Raw genomic sequence first — 13419 nt, 5'->3', positions numbered from 1 at the left:
AACTGACCTTTGATACATGTGAGAATGTGACAAAAGAAGAGGGAGTGTCCAGACACAACAATATCATGATAATAATGCAACATAGTGCATTTCTCAGCAACACATGAAAAGTTCAGCTCAAACCTCGAAATCTGCATAAACTCAACTGAGAAGGTCCGGTTCTCCTCTCTGTACACAGTTTTCATTGATCTCTAATGTGGAAGAAGGTCAGATCAATTTCTACCTTCCAGAGTAAGTTCACGTTCTCCCGGTTACCTAAAAATACACAGTTTCCTCCTGCAGTCACTGCAACGCACCACATGAGCAGCCATGATTATTGACACTACTGAGCAAAGTTTGCAGCCTGACCGGATCCTCCAACTGCTGACCTCTTCATCTCGCAGTGACGCAACAGTCCGAGAAGACCCACTTTCCACAAAACTAGGTCCTGCAAACAGGGGCTCATCCAGAGGGGTCCTCCGCTGGTCTCACAGACAGACTCATCTATTTATAGACAGTTTTCACCATAAAAAAGAGTCCAAGAGGTTAAATACTAACCTGTGTGACGGGTGACATTTGTAGAGCGGCCATGAATCATTTCTTACACACACAAGACGAAACACAACTTGTTATTCAAGATTCAAAATTGCTATTTAATGACGGAACATCTAATCTTTAGTATAAAAATATGTCATTTTATAAATGACTTTATTTTATATAGCATATTTGACAACTGAAGCAGTTTCAATGTACTTCACATGATCCTTTACGTTCACTCCTTCACTCACAGTAGTGATGGCCAGCGTGCAGGTTTGAAGATATTTCCATATCTACATCGTCCACAGAAAAAGGTTAAGAGGTTTCTGTACATCAGGAGAGTCAAACAGATTTTAGTTCATGGGCCACATATAGCCCTGTACATCTTGAGTGGGCCAGAGCAGTAGAATTGTGAAATAATACACTTTAAAAATGTCCTTTGTTGCGACCAAGTGTATACGTGATGAAAATGTCAATTTTTTTTCCTAAAAACCAAACAATTACTGCTTAAAATGGCTGAATCTCAACATGAAGCCAATTTTAATGAAACCCTCTTGTGAAAAATATAATAAAATATCCCCCTCAAAAAACCCTTTGGCCCATGGGCCCTATGTTTGACACCACTGATTTAGATTAAAACAGGTCTGAAAGATTGCAGTTTGACATCAATGTGATCAAAATTCTCAAAACTGCGCTTTTAGAACAATAAATGTAACCTAAGTAAAAGTGAGTAGCAAACATTGTTGGTTAGAACTAAAGCTGAGTCGGTCTCCAGTGTGGAAATCACTCATATTGAACAAGCTGAATTGATTTGTGGTGCAGTGGTTAGCACTGTGGTCTCACAGAGGAGATGTTGTGTGGTTGAGTACGGGTCCTTCGTGTGTGTAGTTTGTGATTCTGAGCTGGATACAGACGTTAAGACTGACACAGCTCTTTCTTTGTGAATGCTTCTATTGTGCAGAATGAAAAAGCAAATTTTAGATTTTCCACTTTAAAGCTCAAATTTCAGTATCGTAAAGTCATTAGTTTCCTGACTAATTCATAGTTAAAATATTAAATGTGCAAAATCCAGGATCAGGATTGAACAAGACGCTGCATATGCTAACAGTGAGTTACCTGAGCAATAATACTGACTTCATGGTGAGTTAACATTGAGTTCATCTGAGTTCGGTCTCTCTTTCTACGTTGATTCAGAGGTCAAACGACTAAAAACCCAAGGAAAAGAAAGCTGAATGAGTCATGTACAGTTTGTTTACTACCACTAATGTTCTTTGAATAAAGCCTCTGTTGGTGTGTTGAATTCTCTTAAAGGCTGCTTCTCATCTGAGAAGGGATTAATCAGTTCTGATAGACTGTAACTTCAATACTTAAGCTCTGTTACCTTGAAGACAATAAATTCATTTACTCAGGGTGCCATGGGGTGGGGGATGGTGTATACATATTACTGTTTCTGTTCGAAACAAGACTTTACTTATCACTTATTCCAAACTACAAGTCAAGCAGAAAACATCACCTTATTTGTCAACAATGTAATAATTTTGGCCATTCAGAGAAACAAACAAGAGCCTTTGAACATTCATTCAGCTTTGTAAACGTTCAGCTTCCAGAAGTTTAATTCAGCTTCCAGAAGTTTAATTATTTTCAAACTCTGTTTGAAAATTAAAGAAAAGAATCATGTGCAGTCCAAATAATCATTTATTTATTTATTCGTTCATTCATTTAGCATGTTGGATGTCCCGGCAGTAATTTTTCATGGTGGGATGAAGAGTTGAAAACGTACCTGAAGTGTTTTCCGTTGCTGAATTCTGCTACTATCGCTGCCTTTTCCTCGAAACGACTTTCATTATAAAAACACACAGAGCGCGTGGCCTTCACCCGACCAGCGCGTGAAATTCGATTTGGGAATAAACTCTCCACGGAGTCTCGCGAGACTTCGCGTGACGCACGCTGAAAAACACCTGTATGCGCGTGACCAAAGGTGGCATGCCTGCGGTGGACTCGGCGGGTAAATGACCGCTGGCGCGCGGTCACGCGCTCCTGAAAAGACCGTCCCGGAGTGCCTGCAAGTTCGCACATGCACAGACACGCGCTTCCCATTTCATAAGTGACCTAGTTTACTTCCAGGAGGTGAAAACAGGGACTGATAAAAACGGAGGAGTCGAGGCAGGAGCGTGTCTGTGCGCTTCGTCTCTGCGTGCCGCACCTGCGCAGGTAAAACCCGAACTGAGCGCGTCCACGGCGGGGAGCAAGCTGCGCACCATGGCCGCAGGTCTGGAGTTCGAGTCCGTGTCCAGAGGGTTCAGGTCCATGTTCTTCATGCTGAGCCCGAACGAGTCGTCCTACGAGAAAGTGGAAGATGTTCCTCAGTATGTGCAGCAGGTGAGTCCACAGCTGATAAATAAGCTTTTCTTCTTTTATTCATAAATCACTTCCCTCCGGCTGACCTTCATGAGTCAGACTGTTACTGTAACAGGAGGATTTCCACAGTGTAAACATGCAAAGTAAACATTATTTAGTGAAAGTGATGGTGAAGTTTGAACAGGGGAATCATACAGATGATGCAGATTAATACGTATTAATTAGTGTTAATTAGTTAATTAGTGAAGTGAATGTAACCTAACAAACTTTAGGGCAGAGATGGACAAAGTCATGAAAATTTATCCTTGAAATGAGTAAGTACAGTTAAATTTCCAACATGTACTTTAAGGTTATTTAAGCCGTTTGTGAGAAAACTCAATTGAATTGACTATTTTAAAAATAAAAAGCTTGAAAATTGTCATCTTTAAAGGATACTACTTTAAATTATGTGCTTATTTATGATTTAAGATTAGAAAAGTGAATTACTTGTTTTGAATAAATTAAAGTGTTCTACTGCTACTGTTCTACTGCTAAGAATGGTTAAACTGCCTTACATTTGTTTAATTACAATTAAACTGTTACTGTATTAGCTATTGCTTTTAATTGCATCTCATTTGAATCAGTGCACCCGAATTAATGGATTTTAAATTGACAGACATGAGCAATAATTTTGATAACAATTTATTAGACAGAGATATGCAGAGGTTAATCCAAACCATGGATGTGCTCAGTGGAGAAGTAGATGACTTGGTACCGTTTGTGTGATATTGATCCAAAATCCTGAAGAAAAAAAAAAGTTTTGTAATGGGATGTTTCATCCTGTGATGTGGGAACTTCCATTTCTTCTGTGTTTGTATCATTAACATTTATAAAATATAGTTCAGAGTATTTCGGAAGACACTTTGGTATGAGTTAGACAAAGCTGTATGACTGGAGCTCCATTCTGTTTAAAACAATACATTTATTGACAACAAGGAAGCAGATGAAAAGGTTTCAACAGACATTTTGTCCCTAGATGCAACTTGTGAAGTAGATAAGCTCAAGTCATTCAGAATGCTCTGTTGAAAATGTTCCAGCCAAAGTTCAAGATTCCTCAAAAGGAGTAAAAGAAATACTTCTACTGTTGTACTCTAGTTCATTTCAGTACATTTTAACTTTTACTCAAGAGACTACTGAGTACCTCTGCTTGGTATTTAGCTTGTATTTCAGGGTCTGTTCATATGGCAACGTTGTCAAGTGAAATCCAAAACTTTTTGGGGGTTTTGAAACACCGTTTAATAAACGGTCTCGAAGAGCTGGGCTGATTGTGATCACCTGGGCCCAGAACTGTTTGTTGCAGGTGATTCAAATCAGCCCAGCCCTTTGTTAACTGACTGGGCACAACAAAAACATGGCATGGGAAAGTACTTTCTTGACACCTCTGCCGTTTATTCAGCAATGGTGCGAGGAGGAGGTATACAATAACAACAGTGGTGGCCTCCAGAGTGACTCCTGGTCTTTAGTCTTCTCAGTCTTGTCAGTTTTCTGGTTGACAGACAGAAAGTTTAATATAGATGAAGTTAAGATACACAGTGTATCATAGAGGAATTAGAGAGAGCAGAGGACTTGCACGTTGAATTAGCCAATATTTGGGGAATGCATTCATGATTTGACCCAAAGTGTACGGACTGGGCAGAACCCAGGATGGAGTTTACATGTTTGCCTTGTGCAGACATGATTTCTCTTTTTTTTCTTTTTCCAGTCACTTTTCAGACCAAACACATACTTTTGAGATTAATCAGGATTTCTGTTGAAGCATAAGTTGAACTCTTTACAAGTCGGTCATACATGAGTGTGATTTGAAACTGAGACTCTGAGAAGTAGGTTAAGAAGTCGCTCCATACCTGCAGACTCTGAAACCTGCCCTGCTTTACTAGATCCGCTGCATTCCCTCCACTTAATACACATTTTGTAAAGTAGTGTTTCCTCCTTTATTGTCCCTTTACAGTGTCTCGATTGACGTTTTAGTGTCGCAAATGTCTGGTGCGGGCTTGACGCCACATGTTTATCATGAGGTTTTATGGGAACATCACGGGAGGAGAACAATTACCCTCTCAGCAGGAGGCCTTTTTATCCACTACCAAACGTGATCAGGCAAATTAGTTCTGACTGTGGGGCTTCACGGCGGTGAAGAGTTTGCATGGGCGTGGCCCGGCAGCTCAGCGACTCTGCAGAGTTTACAGTGTGTGATGTGTCATTAATTATCCCCCACAACTGTTGTTGTGTGATCCCAGCAGGCCACATTCATTACCAAAAAGCAAACACAATCTTCTAATTTTGGAGTTGTTTGGAATTATGGGTCGGTGGGTTGTTGCCAGGTCCCTGCATTTTTCAGTGATCTCAAGGCAAACGGAGTATTTCTCAGCCGGCGGTGATAAAAGTGCATCGTCAGCTTGCGTGTTTTCAGCAGGCATCAGCCATCCGTGACCTTATAAAAGGGCTGTTTAGGAAAATGCACACATCTGGCCTGCAAATGTCACTTTCCGAGTGAAGCTGGATTCAAAGGAAAATAAAATTTATATAAAATGCAATTATTAGACGCCACAACAAGCGTTCCGCCCAAGCTTCAAGCCGGCTGCGTTGTAAAAAATACTGAGCATTTTTAGTTTATTTGCACAATGACAAAAGTACAGTTTGAAATGCTTGAAAGATCAGAGAGAAGTGATTTTGCAGTCACATTTGGAGAGAATACAAGAGGAGGTGTAGAAGTGGTCAGTGCTCCTGCTTCACAGTGACAAAATCTCAGGTTTGATTCCTCACTTATGACCTCGGGCTGCATCCTATCGAGTGAGCATGGGACTGCGATATGATTTTCAACAACAGTAATAACATTGTGCAGTCGTAATGGGACCTTTCTATGTTGAGTTTGCCTATTCTACCTGTGTGTGGGTGGATTTTCTCAGGGAACTTTGGCTTCTGCCCTCAGTCCATAAACCGTGGTTTGAGGTTGATTAGACCAATTAAACTAATATTTCAAGTGAAAACGCATGATTTTCGGGTTTTTGTTTCAGAAAAGTTTCGCGTTTAAACTGCAACGTTTTGGAAACCATGTCTGTTTTCATGAAAAGGGTAGAAACTCTGAAAACGTTGTAGTTGTCATTTTGGGACACTATGGAGTCGGAGTGTGTTTAACAAGGGCTCCACCTTAGGTGTCGTTTTCAAAAAGTTGCGCTTTCGGTGACTCTGAGCACCGTTGTCATGTGTCATGTTAAAGCACAACAAGGGGTTTCTGTCACACACATATCCACTATTTTATCGTGCTTTATCGGGTGCACAGGCGTGTAGTGGTTTGCACTCTCCCCTCATAGCAGAATATTAATGGTTCTATGGCGGGCAGGACTGTACAGACTTAATGATGCTATGGTGGATAGAAGATGGATGGGTTATTTCTTGGCATATCACAAATTCTGTTCATAATTAACTGTCATTTCATATATTGTGAGCAGTGGACTGCCATGTGTTCGGCTTCAGGAATTTCAACCAGTGACCTTTCACCTCCGTTTCACCCCCTGCTGCTCAAATGTTGTTACAACTTATTGATTGATTACCTTTTGTGTGCACACTCTCTCCTTTAACTCCTTTCTCCCGTTGTCTTATGTAATGTTTTGCACACAGTACTTGATTTCCTTATACAGTCTTAAAACATCAGTGGGAGGTTAAGTTGGTTTACTGGTGACTCTAAATTGCCTGACGATACACATTCATTCTTTTATTCACTTACACTCAGAGTTTTATCTAATGAACGGAACTTGCTGAGAATCCCCTGCACTCACTTTAAAACTAGGGGTGGCCGCTCGTTCATGTCCACTGCGCCTCGCCTCTGGAACGAGCTCTCCCTAGACCTGCGCCCCCTGGACTCAGTCAATGCCTTCAAAAAACATCTAAAAACGCATCTGTTCCAGAAGGCGTTTCAGACTCACTGACAGAATGTGTCTTGGCAGCACTATATATTGCCTTCTAACTCTCTGCTTTTATGTCAGAGCAATCTCTGATCTATTTATTACGTGATTTTTTTAATGTTCATTTTCTTTATACAGTATTTTGTTTTTGTTGTGAAGCACTTTGTGATTCTGATCTGATTACTTACTTACTTACTTAATGCTCTTTAATAAATTAGCTACGCCCCAGTTCCACTTTTGAAAGGATGAGCACTAACCTATAGCCACTTCCTGATACAGAGTGTCAATAGCAGTAGTTATTAAATGCCATTAAACCATACTTCAATTGTGTAGCATCACTGGTGTGTGTGTGCGTGCGCGTGTGTGAGTGCGTCAAAACTCTTTAGGTTGGAGTTAGGTGCTGAGCAATTAAACTAATGAGCGACATCGGGCTAACTCAGCTGGTTCTAAATGTCACTGGTGATTAAGCTGCTGGCGTTATTTGAACTAGCTTCACTTCCTCTTGATATTGAGGCAGAACAAACTTTAATGCCTGACTGATTTTTTTTTTTTTTTTAACCTCATTGTTATTAAATAATCTCTAAATCTCTCAATATGGGTATTGGCTTCAGTGCATCTGTAGATTCAGTACAAAATCTTATTCACCTTTTTCAAACAGTAATAATTCCTTTCCTTTTTTTGTTGGATTGGGATGTATTTGTTGGTTATTTTATTATTCCGTTGCGTTTTCCACACGATCATATTTGTGTCATGCTTTTTTTTCTGAGCCGTCTGAGAGCGAGAATATCTGGTTTGATTCCTGGCTTGAGGCGCTCGTCTGTGTGAAGTTGAACATGTTCTCCTGTGCGTGCCTGGGTTCTCTCTGGGTAGCGTAGTTTCCTCTCATGCTCCAAAAACAAGCGATTGAGGTTAATCATTGATTTGAAATGTGCCTGTAGGCGTGAACGTGTGAGTGTGTGATTGTCTCACGATGGACCGGTGCCCACAGTCAGCTGGGATCGGCTCCAGATCCTGCACACTTGATTTAGATCAAGTGGAGATTGATGGATAGATGGATGGAATAAAGGGAAAGACTTGTCAAAAAAAAAGGAAGATTTATTTGATTCAAACTTGGACACGGCCCCAAAATGCATGCGTTTAAAATAAAAGAATAACAAAGACAAGCTTTTTCTTCTTTTGCACAGCATGAGAATCAGCATGCCCTGTTGAATAATTTTGTCCCGGGCTGTCAAGAAGTCAGGGCTGCAGAGGTAAAACTATCTGCGAGACAGGAGAGGGAAGGCTTCAGGCTGCAGGCCAGGATGATAATCTCTCTCCCAGCGGGTTCGGAGGAGGTCTGCCTGCGCTGCGAGCCCATTTGTTAGCTGCAGCTCTGCAGTCTGCTGCCAGATGTTGGAGTGTTGCGTGTGATCGCGGGTCCCCGGTGGCCCTCCTGCCTCTGCCTGTGCACGCACACACACACACACACACGCACGCACGCACACGCCGCACACCTGCACGTTAAAGTGGAATCATCCACATGGGGATATGCACACATGCGTGCACACAGTCACTTTCACTTCCATCCACTCATGAATATACACACACTTCCTCCCTCCCCACCTGCAGATGTGCGCTCCTCCGGGCTCTCGTCACGCCCTTCATTCCTCGCTCTTCTCACAGCCCCCCGACACCCCGACACCCCCCAACGCCCGCCCGCCCCACTGCCTTCAGGCTGAAGCTCTCCGGCGGGGCCGACACGCCGCCGAAGCTGCAGTTGTGACCTGTTTGCTAACCCCGTCCCTCACTAATTTGTTCCATGTTTGACAGACCCATTAAGAGGTTATTACATGTTTCCAGAACTGCTGGAAATAAAGGCCCGTCACTGACTCCTCAGTTATTGCTCACCATTTGTTTTGTCAGGAGTAGTTACGACGAGCCGGACTCAGGTTTTTGTTTTTTTATTTAAATTCACTGTATTTAGTCCTTGGAGTTTTTTTTTTATATACTCATGAATTGCATACAGGCTCAGATATGCACAAACTAAAGAGCAATACAATAAAAAAATACTTTCAGTAGAATACTTTTGGTTAAAAAGAAACATAGATATAACGAAAAATGAATGGGTGAGTCGTATATGCCGGTGTAGGAAATTGAATGAGAAACTGGATCATTTTGAGCTGTATTTTCTGTTTGTAGAGTTGTGTAATGTAGTTACTGAATGAGAATTCATCACTGAGGCTTCATTCACACAAACATTTTCAAATGAAAATGCGAAACTTTTGTTGTGTTTTGGTTTCCATTTACGACGCAATAGCACTTGGGGCCACTAAAAAGAAAAAAATTTCAGAAAATGGCTCCCAAGATGGAGCTTTTCAACTCCATCTCCCAGGAAATGCTGCGACTGTGCATGTGCACCACCGCTGTAGTAAGCAGTTCTTCTAGACATGCTCCAGTCGATGGACAATAACAGGGATGGCGTTCCTCAGGGTGGCGTGACTCCCAGTCCGTATTCTCCTGGGACTAGTGGCACTTTTCCATTACACAGTTCTGACACTGTTTGGCTCAGCTCCACTCGGTTTCAGTCGTACAGAGCACCACCTCGGTGTGGGTGGGGTCATCCAGCAAGGCGTCCCAAAGCTCCAGCGACGCTATTCGTTCTGCGCCATGTCGCAGGTCGCTCCGCCTAGCTTGTGGTTGATTTCTGTGCATCCATCTCTTATCATGATCGTTCTTGTTGTCCTCCCATTGTGAATGTTTACAGCGTCTTGTTCTGTGTGCACGTTTGTAGTTTATAGCAAAAATGACCAACAGCACCCAGCGTGACATGCTGTGTCGTTTTCTGTGTTCCCTCCTTTTACATGTAAATGAACATAATTTTCAAAACATTCTTATTAAAAAAAAACATTTCTGAAAGGAAAATACAATAAGTATTTGTTTTCACTTGAAATGTCGTTTTTGCGAACACCCATTTTCCGTCTCTAATGTGAATGTGATGTCTGTGAACAGGTATCATCTCCACCATATAAATTTGTATGATGGATGCCGGCCTCCAGTTTAGATTTTAGGTATAGCATCTCCTTGAATTCAATATCCTGTCCATTAACTCTGCCTGTCATTAACTGGCCGCCATGCCAGCATGTCTATGGTAAAATTTCATTTTTAAAAACAATTGAGGAATTTCAAAAGCATCATATTTTGTGGTATAAAAACTTGCTCACCAACAGAGTCCCCACAAGAAAGAATAAATTTTAATTTAAAATAGAAACATAAAATATACTAAGAATGGTGGCTGCTTCTATGTTTTTGAACAAATTTTTCAGTGCGCTGGCTTGTTTACGTCTTATCTGCATATTATTTTGACAAGAGGACTGCCTGTCAACTACTCAAGCAACCTATTAAGTTTAAAATTCACATTAAATGCATGCATTTAGATGTTTTCTTAGTCTTTGTGGGCTTGTCAAGCCTCCCATGGGACATGACTCAAATGAAAACATGCTGTTTGTTTGCATTTGTCATTTTATTGTCCTCTGTGATCATTCCTGCTTCCAAGTGCTGCTGAAATGTTTGTGTTGTCCATCCTGCCAAATCACTGTGGCTTCAGACACTGGAACAACCGCCGCGGATCACAAGACATGAAAGCTCTGCGAGCCTTCAGCTCATCTGCCAAAACAAGCACTCGTGCTCCGTGCGACTGCTAAAAGCAACAGTGGGCTCAAATCTGTCTTGTTTGTACAGTTTTCAAAAAGTGCTGAGTCATGCTGGCATGTGTCTGTGTCTGTGTGTGTATGTGTGTGTCTGTGTGTGTGTGTGCAGGCCTTCCCTTTCTTTGTGGGGCTGATGCTGCTGGAGCTGGTGGTGGGCGTGGTGAAGACGGGGGGTCCGGTGGTCACCATCAGCGATGGGATCACCTCCATTTCTGCCGGGATGATCTCCAGACTCCCACTGTGAGTGTCCAAGCAGTACTCGGCAAAGATGAACAATTGTCATTCAGCATTCGGTTGGTTATACAGTCACATGCTCGACATCCGTACGGCTCAAAGCCAGTAGGTTCAGTAGCTCTGATGTTGTGCAGTTTAGTAGCATAACTGTGTTAGCTGTAAGTCAGCTGAATGTATTCCCTCCAGGCTGCTGATGAGAGGCTGCGAACTGACTGCCTACATGTACGTGTGGGACCATTTCCGCCTGCTGGAGCTGCCCTGGGACTCCGCCTGGACCTGGTGGCTCACCTTCCTGGGCGTGGATCTGGGCTACTACTGGGTTCATCGCTCCGCTCACGGTACCTGCAGAACACGCTGATCACGGCTGATCGGATCTCCCATTGATTATTAATGCCCACTAATCGATAATGCTGTCTGTAGTCAACATTAATGTCACTGCCGGAAATATCGGCGATTGTTCAGTAATGCATCGATGATATTTCATTTCAACATGCTGAATATTCATCAAGCTTTCAGAAATAAACACTACACATCTCACAAGCCTCTAGTCTTTCACACTGCTAGAAATAAACACCCACACACACATTCAGTCACATCTCCGAGGAATATAGAAACACACATAATATGTCCAATCTTCAGATAAATGGAAGTAACTGGAGGAGAACGTAGCAACTCCACACAGACAGGCCATTAAGATAATGATCAGTCAGAGAATAATCCCACTGTGGGGTGAAGTTATTCTAACTGCGACTCCACCAGCTGACCAAAGAAATGAGTCCATCAAACGTTATTTGTCAAGAACTTTACAGACAACATGGAAACACATTCACACACACAGAGTAAAGTCTAGATCCGGGATGTCAAAAACGTTTTAGCTCAGGGGCCACTTCCAGCCCGATTTCATCCTGAGTTGGCCGGAGTGATAAAACAGCAACATGAAAACCTTTAAAGTTAAACTTTAAGGTTTTTGTTTTTGTGGTGCAGAGTATACATGATGAGAATGACTATATTTTCGTGAAACCAAACCAAATTTGTACAGTTGATATCTTTTGGAGCAAAATACAGTGAAATATCTAAAAAGGGTCTCCTATAGCCATTTCATTCTGCATTTTTATACAAACTCAGTCTGGCAGCATGGCTGAGCTCTGAATTTTGTGTCGGCTCGTCTCAAGAAATTTCTTTAAAAAATCTTGTTTTCTTTGAACTTTTTACAATTTGCTTGGTGGGTTGGTGGCCCAGATGGGAACCTCTGGCTGTCGTCTTTTTGGGTCCGGCGCTTGTATTTGACACCAAGACTTTGAGGCAGTGAAAAATGTTGTGGCATTTGAACTAATTCATGACATCATATTTTACAATCTAAGTGTTGCTGGAATAGTCTTACTTTAAAGAAAACTTCAAATTCAGTGAACGTTTTCTGGTTAAGTAAAGATTATATAAGCATATGTAAACACATTACATCATAGTTAAGCACAGTGTCATATGAATTTTCAAAACAATAAACAATATTGGTTACTTAAAGCTGTAAAAAGCACTAACCGTGACATCCCTCATTTTGAAATAATTTTTCATCTTTAAAAGCAAGTCTTTAACATTTTCTAACAAAAACAAACATACATTTTCAATATTGATGTCATTTGTTTCCTTGTAAAACAGAAAGTGCACATTCTGCTCATTTCATGTATATTATAAGTAATTATTATATAATAATCATTGGTAAGTGGAAGTTTGTGTCTGCACCATTTGCTTGTTTGTGTGAAGACTGGTGAAGACATGCATCTATTTTCATGAGTTAATCTGTAAAACAAGCGTCACTGTGTACAATTTCTTCTTTCTCACTCATCTGCCTGCTAACCTGAACAATCATTATTAAGAATTATCTGCGGGCTGAATCCAATCACATGAATCCTGTTGATGAAATTCGGATTCATCGTGACTCTGGATTTTCTCGCTGCATTGTGCGATTATGATGCCAATGAAATTACAACCTTTCTGTGAGACCTACTTTGAAAGTTTGATCGTAGCACACCGTACATGTTGTGAGACTGGATTTGTCCTGGTTAGCCAGGCGTTAAACGGTCAGGTCTTGAGGCGGCGTGCATCCAGGAAACGTCTCCCCTGAGCAGACCCTACATGTGCTCCGGTGGGTTTGGTCCCCCATGGGGAATACAAGAGAGATCACACAGGAGGCTGAGTTTCAATTGAAGGTGACCATGTCAATGGAAAGCAAAGTGAAACACTTTCCGATTTTTTTATTTTTTATATGCGATTACATTACTGCTATGAGGACTATAAGATGTAGTCTTTTTTTTAAATTCAGTTTAGGGATGCGCCGATACCAGCATCGGGTCCAATACTGCATGAAATACTCATAAAAGATCCGTCTGGAACATCGGCAGCAGGTAGACAAAGCAAGTGACGTCCTCGGTTTGGAGATTCTTTAACAATGAGGAAAATGACAAACAAAAAGCAGACTGTACACTGTGTTCTTCCATAATATCAAGAGGAGGAGAAAAATGCTTCCTGCAACACCAGCAACTTGATAAGTGTTATCTTGAATTTCAGCATATCAGATCAGAACCAGGAGCTTTATTGTCAGTAATAGTACAGTACAGGTACAGTACGATAACGAAATAGCGTTTGATGAGTGGGAGCATTGCACCGCCACACCTCCCTCCACTTCCAGGAGA

At 41.6% G+C, this 13419-nt stretch overlaps 1 protein-coding gene across 1 annotated transcript in view; it reads left to right on the top strand.

Moving 5' to 3' along the window:
* The first annotated feature begins 2548 nt into the window (after positions 1–2548).
* agmo (alkylglycerol monooxygenase) overlaps positions 2549–13419 on the top strand; it is a 64661-nt gene continuing 53790 nt past the window's right edge. The window contains exons 1-3 of the mRNA XM_030102721.1: positions 2549–2895; positions 10608–10738; positions 10919–11070. Coding sequence (XP_029958581.1) covers positions 2776–2895; positions 10608–10738; positions 10919–11070 — 403 coding nt within the window. The 5' untranslated portion in view covers positions 2549–2775. The remainder of the gene's footprint in view (positions 2896–10607; positions 10739–10918; positions 11071–13419) is intronic.

Source organism: Salarias fasciatus, chromosome 11, assembly GCF_902148845.1.
Source record: "Salarias fasciatus chromosome 11, fSalaFa1.1, whole genome shotgun sequence".
NCBI lineage: Eukaryota > Metazoa > Chordata > Actinopteri > Blenniiformes > Blenniidae > Salarias > Salarias fasciatus.
This window is presented reverse-complemented; position numbering and strand designations above follow the sequence as displayed.